Source organism: Arachis ipaensis, chromosome B3 (assembly GCF_059453495.1).
Source record: "Arachis ipaensis isolate K30076 ecotype BB chromosome B3, ASM5945349v1, whole genome shotgun sequence".
Taxonomy (NCBI): Eukaryota; Viridiplantae; Streptophyta; class Magnoliopsida; order Fabales; family Fabaceae; genus Arachis; species Arachis ipaensis.
In genome coordinates, this window is record NC_142438.1 from 12,473,868 (window position 1) to 12,495,456 (window position 21,589).

A 21,589-nucleotide genomic window follows, 5' to 3' on the forward strand; every position below is an offset into this window, starting at 1 on the left:
GATGAGAAGTAGCAATTTCACAAATCTATGCTACAACCATAGTTAATTATAGTGAAACCTTATTATGGAATAGGTCGTGACATTTATCAAGCGGACAAATACAAACAAATGATTATTTGTCACAAATATTAAATTCAGACAGTAAAATTAAACTTTTTGTAGTCACGTTATTATGTTGAATAAATTCACAGTCTTCATATATAAGAATATTATTATAATATGCTGAAATTATTAAAACAGAGGTCCCATTTCAATTTAACAAGTCACAAGTGTGTACAAATACTTGTAGATTTCTGTAACAAAATAGAAAGGATGCAATGAAGTTAGCTTTTGGCTACCCCATAGCACTCCCGTTATTATTTGGAACAATTAAAGTTTAATAATACTTGTGCTTGTCCTAAATGACTGATAAGATTAAGGGTTTGTTTGGGTGAGTTTTAAGAAAAGATCTTTTTTTGAGTTATATTTTTTTAAAAGATCTTATAGAGAAGTAAAAGTAATTTTATGTTTGGATATCTCATGTAAAAAGATCTTTTTATCAATCAATTATGTTTGGGTATAACAATATAAAAGTACTTTTTTGTTTATTTATTACATGAAAAACATATTTTTTTAAGAAAAAAAGATCTTTTAAAAAAAGATGTAAATTACAGCTTCTCAAAAAAGATCTTTTTTTTTTATTTTACTAGTGCTTTTACTTTTACTACTAGAAATTTGCCAAATACGTTAAAAAATAAAAAAAGATCTTTTTTCATTAAAAAAAGATCTTTTTTTTAACAAAATAATGGCGCCCAAACATGCACTAAATGCATGAAGAATTTATAATGCATATAGGGTGTGTGTGGTTCAAGTATTACTTTGTTACAGGGAGAAGGTGGGAATTGAAATTATGGTATTTTGATTCTCTGAAATCAAACTTGTTTAGAAATAACTTTTCAAATTTTGAACCAAACATGAGAATATGATATTCCCATCTTAAAATTTTTAGGAATTATTTATAATTCCGCCAGCCACACACACCCATATTTTTATTCAAAATCTCAACAAGCTCCAATTACTTTCTGATTATGAGCACACACCCCTCTTTGTTTTACCAAAGACCATAGATCATTTCAAAGACAGGTCGACATCTCACATCTATCAACAGGCAGCCTTTGAAGGCATGGTGCACCAAAGAAAAACTTATACTAGTAATACATTAAAATTGAACTCTTGATTTTCAAAATTAAAATCACAAAGTTGAAAGCAGTACATCAAACCTATGATTTTCAGTGGATGAAATGTTCCAAGAATTTATAATACATATATTATTGATTCAAACACACACCCCCACAAAAAAAAAAAAAGAGTAAAAGAAAAGTGATTCAAACACAAAATCTCTAGTTCTAAATTCCATAGAAATAGGAATTACCCTCTCTGATTATGAGCTCACACCCATCCTTCATTTCAATATCTTTTAGTCTGAGAGACAATGCTTCAGAGGGTCGCAAAACATGCACTTGTCTCAGGGCACTCAAAGACCACAATTCATTTGGGAGATCATCCAACTGTCGACAAAAATCGATCAGCAAGTGCTCAAGGTATGGCATTGCACCGTTGGCTAATTTCCAGTTATGAACTTTCAACTTTTTCATCTCGAACACCTGCAGCTGTGGGAACCCATTACTTGCAGAACAATTAATCTCAAAGGAATCATTGGAAGAATATCCCCCATATAATCTCAAAATTCGAAGTCTAGTGAGACTTCCCATGGCATTCGTCCCATCCTCATTCATGCAAGTGATGCCTGACAGAGTTAGCTTTGTAATGCATGGAGGAAATGCAACAGGACATGTTGGAAGGTCCCAAGCATTGATAATTTTCAATGAACTCAGATTAGTTAACTGTTGCAGGCTTTGTAACAGTTCATGTGGCTTGCATCCAATGTGCCATTCCATGTGGTTGCTTGCGGATGAATGCACTTCTGACTTCTTCCATTCAAAGGAAACTCGTAACTTATTCAGATGACTTAATTGTTGTAGGATTGGCAACAGTGTGTGCAGTTCCCCCTTCTTGCCTGAGGAGATTAGCAAACCCAACTTTTGAAGCTTTGGAAAGCTTCCTTTCTCAAATAGATATGCTACTTGCCTATTGAGTGCAATGGAAGAGATGGTTTGAAGATTCCACATAACTTCAGCAACTGCTCTTGAATGATGGTTGCCACGTAGCAATATGGGCCTAATTGTATGCAAGTGCCTTAGTTGTTTTAGTTTCCATGGTCCATTGGGGAAAGAAATCAAGACAACCATCCTACAAGGCCCTGCTATGTCCAGTGTCTGTAGATTCTGAAGCATGCATATAGAATCTGGAATGATGCGGGTATGTTGCGAGTATATTCTTAGATACCTTAAATGGATAAATAAACTCAAATTAGAAGGGACCTTTAGACAATGGTTGCTGCCCAAATCTAATACTCGAACAGATTTGAAGGATTTGAAAAGCCGTTTCCAGTTGCTTGGAGTCAAATGATAGTCTTGGTTAAAGCAAAACATAGAACGTACAACTGAATGGTCATTGTTGCTTGAAGAAACATAGTGAGGCACATTGCAATGAAGAGATAGCCTGTGAGGTTGTCTTCTTGCCAAAATGTTATTATCCATGCAAATTTCAAAAAGCTTGTCTTCTTTGCTCTCAGAAATGCACAGATCTCGAAGAAGATCATGGATGCGACATGTTTTGACACCTCCACTAAAACTCTTCATTTGTGCTACTTGAACCAAACTACGTTCAATGAGCTCATACAAATAATCTTCAGCAACTTCCTCAGGATATCTGGTCCCAGATTGTTGTATAAATCCCTCAGCAACCCATAGTTCAAGCAGTTGCCTAACAGGTATCTCATAGTCTTCAGGGAAGATCCCAAGATACAGGAAACATGGTTTTAATCTTCTGGGCAAGTTGTCGTAACTGAGTTTGAGTACGATGTCCTTGACTTGGGTTTCATCTTGAGTGAGATACCAGTTAACATGTCCTACCACTTTGGACCATTCTCGGTATGACTTCTCCTTATGTGCAAGAAGCCCTGCCAAAACAACAAGGGAAAGTGGCAAACCATGACAACTTTTGACTATTTGTTTGCCTAGATCCTCTAGATCAAATGGGAACTCTTCTCCACGAAAAACTCTCTTGGAGAAGAGTTCCCAACTTTCTTCATCAGTAAGTAATTGAAGATAGAAAGGAGGATCTTGACTAGTGTGGATAGCCACCTCTTTCAAACGACTCGTAATTAGTATTTTACTACCATTATTATTGTTTGGAAAAGCATCTTGTACCTCATCCCAATCTTGAGCTTTCCACAAGTCATCAAGGACTAGTAGATACCTCTTCTTCTTCAAGCAGTCCTGCACTATTTGCTTCAGTTCATCCTCGCTTAAAGTATTAAGGTCTCTTGGTTTCTCTTTGCTCTTTTTCTTTTTTCCCTTCTTTTTGCTACTACACTCATATTCAGGGTTAGGCATCAAACAGTTGAGAATGCCAAGTAGAAGATCCTTAACTCTACAATCATTTGAAACATAAACCCATGCACGACAATTGAAATATGCCTTCACCTCATCGCTGTTATAGACCTTTCGAGCAAGGGTGGTTTTGCCCAACCCACCCATACCAATGATGGAGACAACATTGCTCCTTGATCCATCTTCACTAAGCAGCTGGATAACTGTCTTGGATTCCCGGACGAAACCAACTACATCATGTTCCTCCACATCTCTTCTCCTCTTGTGCAACAACTGCATCCTCTCCTCATCTTCTCTTGTCGACGATGATTCACTTTCTTGTTGGAAGACATCATACTTGATCTTGTTCTCACGTATATCACTAAGATTGGCTTTTATGCTCTCTATTTTCTCAGCAACATCATGAAGCAGCTTTGTGTGGGAAACACCATGGAACATTCTCCCTAGCTTGGATCTCCTCTTGTGCATGGCCACGTTGGCAACGAAGGTGTCGATGACATCCTCAGCTTCCTGAGCAACATCTCTGATCTGGTTGGCAACTACTTGCTCCATCTCCTTCTTGTTCCTCTTCCCTTCGAAGCTTTTGAGGAGCACGTTTATAATTTCGAGCTCACTGTGGAGGGATCTGATTCTACCTTCCAAGCCACATAGTAGCTTGGCTTCACTTGCCAGCAGCTGGGACAAGTTTTCTAGAAGGAAGGAAACCACACCATCTGCCATCACAGGGTTGTTGCGCGTCTAAGAAGAATATTGAGTTTAAAACTTATGATTTAGTGAAGGGAAAGTGATGGTAGGTGCTTGATGAGCATTGATTCATTAAAGCATCTACTCCTTCTTTAAATTTCTTATGTGGTTAGATTAGAGCTGGAAGGATCACAGGAAAGAAGCGCACTCAATAATTCAAGACGACTTTTGGAGTCAACAGAAGAGTAAAGTTCAGTTGCATCTTCCACTAAATTTCTAAGACAAATACTTTACAATGTTTACACTTTTCTAATATTTAATTATTGTGGTTGATGTTTTTCTTGTTTTAGTCATTGACTCTGAGTCAACATAACAGTTTCATTGCACCTTCGATGGAAAACAAAACGAGAGATACACAAAAAACACAGCCTTTAGAGTCAAAGGAAAAGCACTGCTGTTATTTTCACAATGGTAAGTGGAAACTTCATTTTCTGTTACAAACAGATGACAAATTAAAGAATAATTATTTTGATAAAACATGAAGCAGAATATTACCTAAAATGGGAAACAATGAAAATGAGTCTCATACTTAATTTGATCCTCCCAGTGAGGCCATTCACAGCTCAAACCCGAGTCTGGCTAAGTGACATTGAACTAGCTTATTATATACAGACATAACAATACAGAGTTCTAAAATAGCAATAGTGGGAATTTGAGAACTTACAAGTTACAAAAGGTTGGTGCTGCAGTTCATGTTCCTGCCACCAAGACACTGAATATGAAAGGTGACTTAGAATCACTACTAGTCTACTACTATTTCTGTTTGCGTTATGCTATAACTGAGACATTTTGTTAGGAAGGATAAGATTACCTCTTTTATAATAATAATAATAATAATAATAATAATAATAATAAGGACAATTTACGCATCTAAATTGTTTGACCCAATATTACGCAAATACATTGTTTCCAAATTTAATACGCAAATGCATTGTTTCACTATTTTATGTAAACCGCTACTGGCAGTAGCGGTTTACAGGTGTGCATAAACCGCTACAACCAGCCGTGGTTTATGTGTGTGAGTGTAAACCGCTGCTGCCAGCAGCGGTTTACGTGCGTGTGTGTGAGTGTAAACCGCTACTGGCAGTAGCGGTTTACGTGCATGTGTGTGTGAGTGTAGGCAGTAGCGGTTTACGTGTATGTGTGTATACTATTTAAATAATATTATAAATAAAAAATTTAATTTATCATTTCACAATATAATTTAAAAAATATAAATATGCATGTAATAAATTTTTTACTTGTATTTATTATTAGAAGTGAGACCAAATTACAAATAAAAAAATACAGTCTTCAAAGTATTGAATTATATAAAGCAAGACTAATTTTTTTTATTCTCATCTCTTTTAAAATTTATAAATAATAAAATAATTTATTTTTAGCCAAAAGTTTACTAAATTATATATTTTACTCTTTAAAAATCACTTCATTCTCTTTTATTTATATCAACCATACAAAGGAGATTGGAGAGTTTGAAAAAATAGGTTGTGTTCTTTGCTGCTGATTTGCATTTGAGGTTCTAGCTAAATGATTTTTTTTTATTTGTGCAACTTTGTTGTCTTATACCAAAAAATAAAAATTATTTGTATTTTACAGTTGATTAATTAGATAAATAATAGTGATAGCATCATAATTTTGATGAATAAAATAAAAAATATAAATATGCATGTAATAATTTTTTATTTGTATTTATTATTAAAATGAGATTAAATAGCAAATCAAAGAGTGAGTACACTCACAGAGTACTAAAATATATAAACTAAGACTAAATTTTTTTTTATCTTCATCCCTTCTAAAACTCATGAATGATAAAATAATTTATTTTTAGTAAAAAATTCACTAAATCATACACTTTTTTTTAAAAAAATTACTTCATTTTTTATCCATATAAATCATATGATTGCAAAAAATATATACTCCATTTTCTTTCTCTCAATTTTTTTGTAACTTAATTTAGCATAAACAAACATTTTTTCTAATAAACGTAAACCGCTAGATGAACACAGAAACCGCTAAATTAAGTTACAAAAAAAATTGAGAGAAAGAAAACGGAGTATATATTTTTTGCAATCATATGATTTATATGGATAAAAAATGAAGTAATTTTTAAAGAAAAAGTGTATGCTTTAGTGAATTTTTTACTAAAAATAAATTATTTTATCATTCATGAGTTTTAGAAGGGATGAAGATAAAAAAAATTTAGTCTTAGTTTATATATTTTAGTACTCTGAGTACTCACTCTTTGATTTGCTATTTAATCTCATTTTAATAATAAATACAAATAAAAAATTTATTACATACATATTTATATTTTTTAAATTATATTGTGAAATGATAAATTAAATTTTTTATTTATAATATTATTTAAATAGTATACACACATACACGTAAACCGCTACTGGCAGTAGCGGTTTACACTCACACACACATGCACGTAAACCGCTACTGCCAGTAGCGGTTTACACTCACACACACGCGCACGTAAACCGCTGCTGGCAGCAGCGGTTTACACTCACACACATAAACCGCGGCTGGTTGTAGCGGTTTATGCACACCTGTAAACCGCTACTGCCAGTAGCGGTTTACATAAAATAGTGAAACAATGCATTTGCGTATTAAATTTGGAAACAATGTATTTGCGTAATATTGAGGGTCAAACAATTTAGATGCGTAAATTGCCCTAATAATAAATACACATTCTTGTTAATTGTCACTCTATAACCAACTTTATCCTTTACTAGAAAGTAGAAACTCCTATATTGTTATTATGTTGTATTATCTTTTTTAATATATATTATTTTTAAATTATTTTCAAAACAAATAATATAAGAGGAGAGTGAGGAAAGACATTAATTTTGGGAGTGACAATATCACTCTCCAATCATTTCACCTCCACTAATCTTACTCATGTAAATATGTAATCATGTTTTTATTTTAACTACTTTCAGCTACACTCCCATGAATGCAACACAGAACTCAAGCTGCTGCTTCTTATTCAATGTCAAAAATACATAAACAAACCCAAAGCAGGGACACACAGAAATCAATCCTTGTAAGAACAACCCTTTTATGTGGATTGTGTCTGCACTTGGATTGCAAAGCCCAAAGGATAATAAATTGAATAATTCTCCACATACAAGCGTTTTTTTATACAAGTCTTTACAAGTCATTTATATTAACGCGCTTCGAACCGTTATTCCACGTTTTCACTGCACTTTCTTCTTCTTCTTGCTGCACGTTCTTCTTCCTCTTCCTCTTCTTCTTTTCTTTCGTTTCTTGCCTTCTCTTTCTCCTTCTTCATTTACGTGCTTTTCTCTCTGTTTTCTTTCTTCGTTATTCTCGATTTCCATTATTTTTTGACATCAAGCTCTGAAATCGTTTTTGAAGAAGAAAAAGCATCAGAAGATGAGGAGGAGAAAGAGAAAGAGGTTTGAATTATGCATAAGATGTACTTCAACGAATTTTGGGTGTATTTCTTAAATCCTTTGGGTGTAGTTTTGTAATCCTTTGGATGTATTTCTGTAATGCTTTGGGTGTATTTCTATAATCGTTTGGGTGAATTCCTGTAATCGTTTGGGTGTATTTCTAAAGTTCCATTATCTTCAAATTTGGCAAGAAATTCGTTTTCATGAAGGAGGAAGAAGAAGAGTCGTTCATAATGCATGGTGAGTAGCGCGCTTTGGAAACAGGAAGTGGTTAAATAACGTGCGTTTATTTACTCTTGAATGTGGGAGTGTAATGCGTGTGTTTTGTTGGACTTGTGCCAACTTGTAAGACTTATAAACCAAAAAGACTCGTATGTGTAGCAGCCCTCTAATAAATTGGTAGAATTGTAGATTTTAGTTTGGAGACTAAATTGTGTTAAAAACAAAAAATGATAAAGGAACGCAGAAGTCTCCCAATTCTGTAAGCACCAATGGCAGTGTTTTACAAGTGACAAGCATGGATGATTGGTGAATGATGAGGAATCTGCAATGCTTCATCATGTGACCAAATGATATTCTGAATTTTATTAAGTACAAGAGAGGGGTTTCAAGTGCCCTATTACATTTGCTTGTATAACTAGCTTGAATTAAGCGTTATTGTATACCTTCTTAACTAATTTTGAGTCTTAGGTAACGTTGAAAATTGAAATATGCACTGTAAGGGATGAAGGTTAAATGCTAGCTCTAGTTAACTAATTAAGTTGTAAAAGGTGTAACTGCAATCAGTTTTGCAGTCCAACGTAGCATACCTTCTACCCTTATAAATATGTGTACATCAGTATTATTGTGTCAAGCTAATAATACATACATCCAGAGATTCAATTCCTTTTCCTATAGTCAGTTTCCATTCTCTTTTCTCTCTGTCTTTCTTGAGACTCAAGTCATCAAAGATAAATTCTATTCATGCACTAGCAAAAGTTAAACTAATTGGTACTTGATTGCCTTATCTCTAATTAGAAGTAGAGTTTATTCTGTCAGTAGACTACATGAAAGAGTTTAAAGTGGACAAAAATATACACAAACAATTGTAAATATCAAAAAACACTTCAATAGTATATTAAATTTGGTGAATGCTATGGTGCCTAAAATATGGTGCCTAACTTACTAAAAAAGGTAAAGAAATAATATTTAATAAATTTTAAATATTTTATATTTACTTTATACATTTTATTTTTTACTTATAAAAGCAAGTTAGGCAATTTAGGCACCACAATGAAAGGCACTATAAAATCCACCATTAAATTTTATCAAAGTCCGAGCCATTAATCATACAAAGCTAGAACCAGTGCATTGCTATCGCCCATCAGATTCAGATTACTTCATAGTTGCTGTCACGAGGCATGCTCATATTCATAACATTATAATTTATAGTTTCATTTTAATAGTTTAAATATTCCAGCATTGATAAGTGTATCACTAATTCAAGCAGTTACGCCAATCAGGTCAGCTAGTTGTGGCATATTAACTATCATCTGATAAAAAAATTTCCCAAAGTATTTAAAGGAAAACACATGAGCTTCTCAAACAAAAGTGTAGGAACATCAAAATGCGCATATTTTGATGATTTATTTTCGAAAGAGACAGTGGATTTGGAAAGTGTAGGAACATCAAAATGCGCATAAGCCTGAAGAGAGACCAATGCAATATTATGAGCACCAAATCACTATCGGCAACGTACAGCACTGATAAAGCTACGGAATAAGGCCAATCAGAGACTCTAATTTGTTGCCTTCTTAGATCCTAAAGCTGCTAATAAAAACTTCAATACATAATAAAAAAATGAAAATCGGATTTTTTTTTCACTTGTTGATAATTAAAAACTGGTCGAAATCACACCGGAAAACTAAAAAATGCCTTTTTCTTTAAATTGATAGCTGAGAAGGTAACGGTGGCCTCAGATCTGAAAGGATTGGTGTATCGATCAGAGAAACAAATCTCAGATGGTACGGACAAATTGATATGCATCACAGGCCAAAGGTTAAACCATCAAGAGATAAAAAAAAAATCAGAAAATTCGAAAAGCGAAAAAAGGTAGTAAGAGGAAACTAAGCATCAGATTTATCTATTCGGAGAGAAGACATAGCATAGCATCCGCAGCGAAAATGTAAGCTTCAGAGTTCAGAGTAACCATGTCATTTAAAAGCGAGTGTGCCCGACTGCCAGTTAAATAGGCAACCCTGAAACAAAACCCTAAACCCTAATTTTTCTTGGGAGAGACAGGGAAGTTTCAAAGCCCGAAAGTTCCAAAATCAAAGTTTTGGGCTTAGGCTGCGTAACCATTCCCGGAAATACACACACAAAAAGAGTTCAGCCCGTCCAAAAATAAATATGGAATGGGCCCATATTGTTATAGGCCGAATGTGAATGAGAACGTCGATTTGTATTTCCCGCATATACTCCTCTGATTTTCCCGCCATAACAGCGCAGTGAGCCAGTGAGGTTACTCACTTCACCTGCTTTTGTTGGCTTGGCACATTACCCCTCTCTCTCTCTCTCTCTCTCTCTCTCGATCGAGCATATTTCACAGCTTAATCGAATGGCTCCTTCTTCTTCTCCGATTGTTACTGATTCACTGGATCCATCAACACCTACCGAAACTCTTGACAACGATCTTCAGGTTCTCTTCGCCTCTCTCTCTCTCTCTCTCTCTCTCTCTCTCTCTCTCTCTCTCTCTCTCTCTCTCTCTCTCTCTCTCCATTATACTAGTTTTGAATGTAGCCTTGCGGTAAATACTAAATAGCTTGTGATACTCCTTAGTCCTTTCATAAATTCTTCGTTAGTTTCCAGCTCTGATTGATGCTTAATATAATCGCGCACCGATCTTGATGCTGGTGATAGGTCTTTCTTAACTTCGTTTATTTCCAGCTCCGAACGATGCTTAGTATAACATACGCACCGATCTTCCAGACGAATAACGCGTGCTTTTATTTTATTTTTAAAATCTTATTGATCTTCATTCTAATTGCTTTGAATAGTTATAGGCGACTGATTATAATATATACTGTGGAAATAACATCGTTTATTTTGCAATTTAAACTAAATTTTTTGTTTCATTTTGGAGCGTCTGTTAATGATTTGACTAATTTCAAACACACGACAAATGCGATATAAGTTATATTGCAGTAATCGCTTGATAATTTATTGGTACTTCATAACGAGTGAATAATATGTAATTTGGCCTTCAAAAGGATATTTCCGACATTGCTGTGTTCTATCAACTGCAGATGAGCAATTTCCCGTGCTTTATTTGTAATTCCGTAAAGGCTATAGATTAATTTTCATCACAATATGCGGAGAAGATAGAAGAGAACAAGTGTCATATGTAGTATTTGATCTATTACTAAAGGAGTACTGATTTTTAATTCTATTTTGTGTTCGTTTTTGATAGCCATTCTTTGTTCTTCACAAACCTTCATCCCGAAGAAAAGATAGATCATCAACAGGACAAGGTAAACTGCGAAAAAGAAATGAGCTGTCTTCACCGCAGAACACAAAGAAACAGGAAGGAAGTGTGAACGAAGAATGTGACCACCATTTGTTTAAGCCGCTACAAATTGAAGCATTTAACAGTGTTTGGTCAAGAATCGAGTCCACCATTAAGGTTCTTATTTATCTTTTTCCATTTTCCTTGTGTCTTGTGGCTTGTGGCTTGTTTTTCTCTATGCTCGAGTAGGGAGATTTAGGAGGTATTTTTAACTTTTAACTCTTTTCCCTTGAATGATCTAATATGAAAATATTGATTCCATTTAGGATGTTTTGAGAGATCTCAATTCTAGTGCATTTAAAGATATACAACTATGGATTCTGGAGTGCTTCAATGCTGCTAGATTGCATGGAGAACCTAATATCACAGAAGCAACTCGATCCTTTCCTATTCTGAGTAATGCTACTCCTGGTCAACTGTCCACTGCATTGGTCATTACCAGTAAGTTTAGGCATTATCCTTTTTGGTGAATCCCATGAATGCTATGATTCTTGGTAACTCTGTCTAACTAAACAGATGTTCATCAAATCTATGATCGACAGGAAATATAGAATTTGTTGATGATATATTGACCTTTGAAGAGCTCGGTCATTTCTTGAAATCCCATGGATGCCATGTAGCCAAGCTTTCTTCAGTGGATTTTTCAATGAAAAACGGAATTGCTGGTTGCTTAAAAGCTTTATTGCGAGAGTTTCCACTGGGTGAAATTGATGTGGGTTTTTATCTATACTTACTAGTGCATTATTGAATTAGTTTTATCTACTCGTACCTTCAATTTTACTATTTCCTTAATATTGATGTTGAGCAGTCAGCTGATATTTCAATCTTAGCATCATGGTATAGAGAACAAGACAACAACAATAAACCACTAGTGCTTATCATTAGTGATTTGGAAAGGTGTTGCGGATCTGTCTTAACGGAATTTGTCCTGATGTTGAGGTATAAGCATCTTCTAAAAGTTTATTTCCATGTAAATTGATAATGTGATTTATGTTTGTACATCTACTTAGATTAACTAAGCTGGGGCTTCACTTCGCATGTGTCTATTGTCACTAAACATGGGATATATACTTTGTAAAATCTTTTTTATTTAACTTTTTTTTTTGTATAAGGAGGAGCATTCACATGTATAATATGATATTGCCTTACGTATGCTTCCTCTTTTTCCACTAGCGAATGGGTTGTCAAGTTACCAGTCATCTTAATAATTGGAGTTGCAACGACAGTAGATGCCCTAAGAAATGCTCTGCCATCTCGTGCTCTCCAATGCTTATGTTCCTCCAAGTTTATGATTGGAACACCAGATGAGAGAATGGATACAATTGTTGAGGCTGTTCTTGTGAAACATAGCACTACATTTAATATTGGTCATAAAGTGGCACTCTTTCTAAGAAATTACTTCATTAACCAAGATGGGACATTAACATCTTTTATAAGAGCTTTGAAGGTTCACAATCCAGTTTTTTCGTTTCCTGTTATTTGTATCTCAAAGATATACCGTGATTTGGACTATGACTATGCCTTCCACACTTAATATCTTTTGATTATATCTCAGTTAGCATGTTTGTTACATTTCTCCATGGAACCGGTCTCTCTCATACATGGGCTTATGCTGGCAGAAGACCAAAAGGTCTATCTTATACTCTTTAGGTTATGTTTTTCTTGTTATGATTAATTGATTATTGTTTTGTTTACAATTTTTTATTTTTCTAGGAGGTAATCTTGTGAAAATTTATTTGACATTATATATCTAGTTTCTATGTTGAGTGGTTTTGCTGATCATTGTTCTCTACATCAGAAAATTAGAAATCTAGAAGATTGTGTGAAGATATAGTTCCTCAAACATTAAACGAGTTCTAATCATGCATAAATCAAATATAACTAACTAGTGGTTAGAATTGAATCTTTAACATTTTTAGTAATTTTCATTTTTTTTAATTATAATAGATAAACTGAATGTAGTTTTCATCAAGAAGAATCTGCAAGTGATAATTTGATATGCACCTGTTTCCAAGACATGGCATATGTTGACCAATTAATTGTATAAAAGTTTTCTATAAATCTTTAAATAAAGAAGTTAGCAGCTGCAAACCAATCTTGGGAAAACCGAGTGTATGTACCTGAGCACATGCGTGTGTTACTTTTTGCTAAATTAGCTTCTTTGTGGATTAAACAAAATAGTAACATAACATGAGTCACAGGAGAATCATTTCATCTTATGTTCATATGTTCTGTTGATATGAATCTTACCTAAACTGTTTGCTCACTATTGTTTACTTGTTAGCATTTTTTTTATTATTATTTCAATGTTTGGTAAAAAATGGACTCTCAGGATTGGATATCTGCATTGTCACCTGAGATTTTGTTGAAATACATGGATGAATTTCCATCATATGATAGGTATTGCTCTTCACAAATTTTCTTGTTTTAATTATATTTGCTTAACGGAGATGACAAGTTCACCCTTCAACTAAAACTTATCAAGGAGTCAAATTGCTAATCAAGCTGGAAAGAGCATTGCCCAGGGTTTGTCAGATTTGATGACAGAGAAAAGGCTATGGAGCACCGCAGTTCTTGTAAGATTTTGATAATCCATTCTTATGATCAAATTCCCTTGCTTTCGAAACTTATGACTCCCCTTTTCATGGTGGAAATTCTATTTCACTTTCTATATAAGTAGGTCTATTGCATTACTAGTTAAATTCATCTGCCGATAATAAATTAGAAATATTAAGCATTCATTTTAACATGCCATGGTGAGATTTGCCTACCCTACTTCATAATAGTTAATGTGGTAAAGTTGGAGTTCATGATACTAATTTTTCTTTGTGCTCAGTGCCTATGTGAAGCTGGAAAATACAGCAAAGTGCGACTGCTGGACTTGTTTTGCGAAGTGCTCAATCCAGATTTGTACCCGCATAGAGATTCCGTTTGTCACATCAGGAATGAAAAAGATCAAGGGTTGTCTTCAACAAATGGCCACAGTCAACAATACTCTTCCGTTCAAACCGGTGGTTTGATTCGCCAAATAGTTCGCAAAGTGAGGTACATTGAAATATGAAGTTTATTTTCTTTCAAGTACCGAGAAAGGTTCTTGATGCAATACTATTTGCCATTAAGATAATGTATTTTAGCAGTAAAGCAAGGTGGATATATAGAGAAGCCATGAAATCTGTTTTGTTTCTAAAGTCAAAGATGACATCTAAAGCATATAGCTGCCTCCTTATATTGTTAAACTTTACCTTGATACTACAAGTTTAATCGAACGCTGGAATCTAGTATGAAATAAAATCGAAAACCATGCCACTGTAAATATGTAATATGAGAATGGGAGATACCAAATAGTGGCTCTAGCAAAACACAATTTGATCACTGAAATTGAGTTGTAATTATTTATTTTCTATTGAAACTATTTAAGTGGAACTTTCCATTTATCCTGTTAATCAAAGCAAACCCGTTGATTCACCAATTTCAATTTTCAAAGAGACTAATTTTTGTTTATTTCAAATATCTGTAGACTTCTGACCGAACATTATGCAGGGATCTCCCTACAGGAGCGCTTGGTCAACTGATAAAGAGTTGGGAAAAACTTACCGCAGATATTTCCGAGGTATTGTCAACTAGTCTTTACTGTGTACAACTTCCTTCTGTTTCATTCATTCTACCTATTCGTTATTGTGGTGATATTGAAAATTGATTCCTTGTGAAAGCTCGTAATCGTTAAATAATGATTTGATTTCTTACAGATTCATGATAAATTGAAAACGTTTCAATCTTCAGTAAGATGTGAAGATAGAAGGAGTCCACGCAAGAGTTCCAAGGACATATCCAAGTAATATTCTAATTCTTTCTTATTTCTAATGATTTACTTTAAAACAGATCTTAGTTTAATTGTTGAGATTGTTTACTGTGCATGGGGCTTGTCACTTGAGGAAAAAATAAGCGAAGTTGTGATTTCTTGGCAAAGGAGGTTGATTCTTCATTGATTATACTGGTCTGTTTGATTGAGAACTGAGAGAGACCAATTGTCTGGGTCCTTTTGTTGGGGTCCCAAAATGCTTGGATGCCTCACCCACAAGATTGCACTGTTTGAACTAATGTTGGACTTAACCTAAACAAGGGAAAGCGGGCCTAGATACAGAATAGTGAACAAATGAATATCAAATTAAAGATTCTACAAACATTTAAGTTTAAAAAATGATTAACTAACGGATATGATTGTGATGTACTTCATGCTTTGAGGTCAAAACTCACCTTCATGTAATATAGGAAAGCTTTTAGCTTGTTTCTGGTTGGATTTTGTGAGCTTGCTTTTTGTTGTGGTTGTCAAATCAAGACTCCTTGTCTGATGCCTATAACAATTCCTTATAATGATGTATGCTGGTTTCTTTGCTTTGTTTTCTTAATTGAGGCTAACTATTTTTATTCAGGAGATATGGATCGAAAGCTTCATTAGACACTGACAATGAGTCGACAATGTTAAACTTGCAAGCTGTTGCATTTATAGATTGCTTAGTTAGGTAAGGTTTTGTATTCTGTTTTGTTTCATATTTAGATTGATTGTGGAAAGCATGATGCCAGTGTTTTATAGTGAATTTGGGCTTGTTTAGAAAGATTATTTTTTAGTGATGTCTCTTTAAAAGTACTTCTATTCTATCAATTATATAAAAATAATGTTCTATAAATTGTTGGCTCAATAAATGGGTTTGCATGCGTTGTCTGTGTCCCTGTCTATTTCTGCTAAGCAAATAAAACTGAAACAGGACAATAGATTGATCAGTTTTTTTTCATTATGGTCAGGGGACTATAGGTGTGAGCGCAACTTTTCTATGATTGATATTCAAAGTTCATCGTCTTAATATTTAATAGACTTTAAGGTTAATATGTATAACTAGTTGGTGAACTAAATAAGCACCAATACTCCAGCATTAAATTTTATTGTTTGCTTAGAAGATGGCATTAAATTTGATTGAGATGTTGTACTATAAGCACCAGAAATGCTGATCTCTCACCCTCTCATTTTCAGAAAACATTATTAGGTATATTATGTACTGTGTTCCTCTTTTCTATTCTTCTTTTACGCACAACAGTGCCAAGTAACGTTGATAAAACGCGATCCATTCCCACCTTCAATTGATATGAATTTTGATGATATGATTTTCTATGACAACAAATGCTAATTCAGTTGTACAGGTTATGAATGCATCTCTCAAGTAATGTATTGTGCTGTGTGTGATAATTGATATCCCTGTGGTTTTGTTTCATCCTAGTGTTATACACAATAATGGACTATGTCGCAGGTCCTAAATGATGTTTATTTTTAGCGAAAACGAATAGCACTCTTTTATTGCTGGCTAAGTGTTGTCACTGATTAACCTTTTCGTGCAACAGAAATTATATGAGGCCAATCGAATGCATGCCTTTTCATGAAATTTCCTGCTTCAAGAATGTTGAGAAACTTCAAGTGGTAAGAGATTTAGGGTTTTCCTCCTTGTCCCCTGCCCCAAATTTAAAAAAAAAAACTCAGTACATGCCTTCCATATAGAGAGGATGCAGTCGCAACTTATTGTGCTGTCTAACATTTATCTTAGACACTGCCAGGTCAAAAGCATACTAAATCTTCAGACAATGTGTACCTGACAAACATTTCATTTATCTTCCAAAGAGTTGATCACCAAAGCTTGACTCTGTCCATGTTCGTGATTCTTGAGCTACCATTGGTTTAGGTTCCGGTGTTCAAGTTCCTGACTAAATTTCATTTTTGTTGAGGATTTTTTATGATGAGGCATGGAGCTACAGATTTCTGTTGTAACTCTTCGGAAATGGGCTTTTTGGTGCTTTTTTTTTTTTTTCATATAAACTATGAATCACTAAATAAGATTTCATTCCCCCTAGACGTTATATTACTCGTGGAGTTACTATAATTCAATCGCATCAACCGCATCGCATAAAGTTAATACACCTAGCGAAGTCATGTATGATTAAGTTTGTTCCTCTACACTTCTAATTTACTTTTTGCTTATCGTAGGTTTTGATTGGAGATCCAAGAAGAAGAATTCAAGCTGATCTGTTGGATTCACATAAGATTTTAAGTTGCGGTTGCTGTAACAAAACTGGCAATGCCCTATTGCCATCAAGACAGGATTCCTCAATTCTGTAAGTCTATCTAGTGATTATTAATTTAGTATAGCATGCCCTAGGTTGAAAATGAGGTAATCTCCCCCGATTCTAAATATTCATGTGCCCCAACCGAAAAAGTGAATCTTTATTTTATATTTGACCAACCCTATTCATTATTCATATACCATGATCAGTACTTGAGGGTTGACATTTATTAACGTGTTTCACCTTACATATGATGTAATCTTGGTTGTGAACAGTAGTATGCCACAACCACAGTGGTGTTTCTAAACTGAAATTTAGAAAATTATACAGGTATTCCCTGGCTCAAGAGCACGGAGATCTTATCAATCTTCACGATTGGTTCCAGTCTTTTAGAACAATTCTTCACCAAACAAATAAACGGAAACCAAAGTCAAAGCAGTCACCCCAGCCAAAGAAGAGAAAAGATACAGCTGGATCTGGAGACCAAAATGAAGCATCAATCCAGTATCCTTTATGCTCCCCATTTTACATTGTTCCTTTCACATAGCAAGATATGATGCTGAGAATGCATTGGTAGGTTATCCCTACATGACAAGGGGCCATTTTGCATCTCACTCAACTATGATATCTTCATATTTTTTTCTTTTTTTTCACTTTCCTCCTAATTTTTCATTAGTGGCCGGGGAACAATGTTATTTATAAAATGAATATGCTAACATCCCCGAGTTCTTCCAACATTACTTTCTTCCAAATAGAAAATTTTAGTTAGATTTGATTATCATAGTCAACCCTGATAACTAAAGTGGTAGAACTACTGAGCATCTTACTTAACCATGCCTAAAGTTAGCCTTGATTGCCGCATGTTTATTTTGCTAGTTAATGTGCTATCATATTCAATATTTCTCTAGAATTATGGGATGCATGGCTCATGCGTTTTAGATTATTGCAGTCTCGATGTCTTTTTCTCAATCAGGTCCGAAAATGTTACTCACACTGCAGAACCATAGTATGAAATCTTTTCGGGTGAATATATTTATTTGCAGCAGATTTCTCTCATGAACATGCTTAAGAGACAAATCTTAGGCTGAAAAAAAACCTGCTGTAACGAGTTGCTCTTCTTTAAATGCATCTAAATTGAAGTTCAACTCTGGAATTTGATATTCGTGTTATATTTTGTGATTTGTATAGGCATATTTGCTATTCCATCATTATTGCTGTAATTGCGAAGCATTTTGTTGATGTTGCCATGTTGGTTTCAATCCTTAACCTTGTGTTGCCAGAGCACGCTTTTGCAGAGCAGTTACAGAAATGCAGATTACCGGGCTGCTTAGAATGCCAAGCAAGCGCCGCCCAGATTTTGTACAAAGAGTAGCATTTGGACTTTGAACTTTGAAGGACGTTTGATGCCCGGTGAAAATTCAGTGCAGTTAACTTTACGTAAATTATTTAACGGTTCTCATCTGTCAAATTTACGTGAGATTGAACCTTAATGCTCTTTGTCATTTCCTAATTCTCTTATTCCAGTGTAATTATAATTTTATTTTCTTAAATTATTTACTTCCTCATACTCCGTCAGCTCTTCGATTAATTGATGCATCTCATCCAACACAAAGGATTTTGAAGGTAAGGCCAAAAGGAACAACTGCGATTTTTAGGGCCAAGTAGAGTAATATATCTTATAAATTAGTATGAATTTAACTAATTCAAAAATAACACTTTATCAGTAATTTTCCTATTGATTTATGGTTATATTTATTAATCTCACTAATAAGAAACATATTTTTAAAATATTTCAATTAATATGTTATATAAAAATTAGATGTAAATTTTTTAAGTTTACAAGAATTAAATATATTGAAAAAATTGAAACTTTTACTTTTATCTTAATTAATACTTTATTTTTAAGTATAAATATATTACTTCATGGTAGAAGTAGCATTGATACTTGTGCATGTTTCATTGAGATCATGCAGAAATCTAAATAAGTTGGAATAATCCTTCTCAATATGAGAATGTACGGTCAAACGAATGAATTGTTTAGAATCCGTACAAGAGTTTGTTTAGGTTTAATTGCCCTAAATATGGCAGAAAATTATCAAAATATTAGTGAACAAACTGTGCTTTTATTTATCGACAACATCTAAGTGAAATTTTTAAAAAATAAGAAAAGGATAAATTGATTTCGAATTTTTTGGTCTGCAAAAAGATTTAAAAATATATTTGAATCTTTAACTTTTTTAAAATTTGCACATATTAAATCTAAATCTAATTTTAAAAACTTTCTCGGATCAGTACAACGAGTTATGTTTGATTTTTTCATTGAGTTTGACAAACTCAAATGAAAATGAGGGATCGATATGTTCAAAATTTTAAAAATATCAAAAATTTAAATGTATTTTTAAATCTTTGATGACTTAAATGTTTATAAATCAAAAGGTCAAGAACCTATGTCTTTTTTCAAAAAATAATTTTTTTTGTAATTTTTTAAAAAAAAATATAAAAATAAAAATAATATAATATTTAAATATATTATGAAAATATTTTTTAAATAAAAGGTATTTTTAATATTTTTTATTTTTATTACTAAGAATTTGTTAAATATACTAAAAATTAGTAATATTCTAGATCAGATTTTAAAAAATTTAGTCAAATAATTTAATTCTTAATAAATTGTAATCACCAAATCAATCCTTAGTTTTATTTTATTAGACAAATAATTTTTACGCTACATTTTGATTAAAAAAAATAGATAAATTATTCCTTGTTATTATTCAATGAAAAACATAAGTCTCTAAAGACAAATTTGTCTAATAAAATAAAAATTTGAATAATGATTTAACGGGTAAATTTTGTTTAAAACTAAAGTAACCAACTAAATTTCTTAGGAATTGATTTGCGAAAAAAATATTTTTCATTGAAAAAAGATTTTTTTATAAGTGATTTTTAAAAAAAAATTAAAATAATAAAAATAATCTTATATTTGAGTATTTAATAATTATATTTAGGTACAAATGTACAATAATATAAAAATATTTTTATTTATTATATTAAAAATATCTTTTTTTAAAGTAAAAAAATCCTTAAAAAGTATATATTAGAGCTTGTAAAAAAAGAATATTTTTATTTTTACTATTAAATTTTGTCACGCTACAAAAAAAAAGGTTATTACTAGAGATGGCAACGGATCTATTGAGGCAGAAATCTCTCCTTCATTTCCTGTCTCGGTTTAGTAAAATGTTTTTGTCTCTACTCCATTTCCGTCACGAATCCTCGTTAATTTCTTCCACAGAAGAAGCGGATACTCGCAAGTACCCAAAGATAATTAAATATTATTAAGTTTAAATTTTTTTTAAAAATAATTAACATAATCATAATAAAATTTTATATAATTCAACTAAATATATCAAATTAAATATAATTCAAATATAAATTTAACAAAGACACAAAATTTTTAACATATAAATTAAAATAAAATGAATTAGAATTACTTATATAACTTTTATATATATAAGAACATTTAATTAAATTTTATTTGGTGAGATTTTGCAAGTTTCCATGGAGTGGATATTTAAATTTCACTTCCGTCCTCATTTATTCGTGAGACAGGTCTCTATCTCCGTAAAAATTTTGCGAGTTCAATTAACCTTCCCGACATAGATAATATTCTTTTGAAAAAGTCTCCAAACTTGCATTAATCACTGTCTATATAATATACTACTTTCATACTTTTATGATTCTTATTGTATATTTTGTTACTTGAATTATTTTAGTATGGGAAATGCTAGTTGTACAATATTAATCAGCCTTTAATCAGCCTTTAATCAGATTTAAATAATATTTAATTATTTTTTTAGTGTAATATGTTCCTATTTTGTAGATACATATCTATAATTAGATTTTAATTTAAATTTAAATTTTAAAACACACTCACTTCATTGGTGGTTACGGTGACTTTGCTTTACTTTCGTAACTTCACGTAACAGTTTTTTAAATTCCTTATTTTACGGGACATTCACACGCATTAGTGAATCCCAAACCAAAAAAGACGCTGCCAGCTCCATCTCGTCTTTATTGGTGAAGACTATCACCACCTTCCAGCTGAAGCACTCTCTCATTTTGCATTGGTGAAAGGTATCATTATTTTCCACACATGTGTTTATGTAATTTGTTAAGAAATATCATGTTCAACATTTTTAATTATATTTTAATTTAAACATAAAAACACTCTGCTGATTTAATTGGAACAAGGTTGATCTTATTTAATTTTATTAATAAAA

General features: G+C 32.9%; 2 protein-coding genes and 1 non-coding gene across 4 annotated transcripts; 1 reads left to right on the forward strand and 2 right to left on the reverse strand.

Annotated features, from left to right (window-relative positions):
• Nucleotides 1-1,166: 1,166 nt before the first annotated feature.
• LOC107629629 (disease resistance protein RPP13-like) lies at nucleotides 1,167-4,439 on the reverse strand. Of its 2 annotated transcripts, XM_016332457.3 has the most exons (2): nucleotides 3,281-4,432; nucleotides 1,167-3,061 (listed from the first exon to the last, which is right to left on the reverse strand). In XM_016332457.3, exons 1-2 carry the CDS (start codon nucleotides 4,212-4,214, stop codon nucleotides 1,386-1,388), a joined length of 2,610 nt encoding a protein of 869 aa, XP_016187943.1. In that variant the 5' UTR covers nucleotides 4,215-4,432; the 3' UTR covers nucleotides 1,167-1,385. The 2 variants fall into 2 exon arrangements, with proteins under 2 accessions (XP_016187943.1, XP_020973823.1); XM_021118164.2 differs by having other exon boundaries at nucleotides 1,167-4,439.
• A 5,173-nt stretch (nucleotides 4,440-9,612) lies between these two features.
• LOC148569860 (small nucleolar RNA snoR117) lies at nucleotides 9,613-9,696 on the reverse strand. Its single transcript, XR_015908960.1, has one exon. It is a non-coding gene; the product is annotated as a small nucleolar RNA snoR117 (small nucleolar RNA).
• A 467-nt stretch (nucleotides 9,697-10,163) lies between these two features.
• ORC3 (origin recognition complex subunit 3) lies at nucleotides 10,164-18,883 on the forward strand. Its single transcript, XM_088509464.1, has 17 exons — nucleotides 10,164-10,340; nucleotides 11,112-11,324; nucleotides 11,474-11,648; nucleotides 11,750-11,919; nucleotides 12,016-12,146; nucleotides 12,381-12,654; nucleotides 12,763-12,837; nucleotides 13,540-13,607; nucleotides 13,693-13,783; nucleotides 14,044-14,252; nucleotides 14,748-14,817; nucleotides 14,954-15,039; nucleotides 15,638-15,727; nucleotides 16,599-16,674; nucleotides 17,236-17,363; nucleotides 17,643-17,816; nucleotides 18,593-18,883. Exons 1-17 carry the CDS (start codon nucleotides 10,260-10,262, stop codon nucleotides 18,696-18,698), a joined length of 2,217 nt encoding a protein of 738 aa, XP_088365590.1. The 5' UTR covers nucleotides 10,164-10,259; the 3' UTR covers nucleotides 18,699-18,883.
• Nucleotides 18,884-21,589: the final 2,706 nt, after the last annotated feature.

Bases quoted from the DNA above. Each gene is read 5' to 3' on its own strand.
- LOC107629629 (XM_021118164.2), bottom strand. From the start codon at position 4,214: ATGGCAGATGGTGTGGTTTCCTTCCTTCTAGAAAACTTGTCCCAGCTG.
- ORC3 (XM_088509464.1), top strand. From the start codon at position 10,260: ATGGCTCCTTCTTCTTCTCCGATTGTTACTGATTCACTGGATCCATCA. The intron at 12,655-12,762 runs GTTCACAATCCA...ATTATATCTCAG, and splicing joins CTTTTATAAGAGCTTTGAAG to TTAGCATGTTTGTTACATTT. The intron at 15,728-16,598 runs GTAAGGTTTTGT...TTCGTGCAACAG, and splicing joins TTTATAGATTGCTTAGTTAG to AAATTATATGAGGCCAATCG.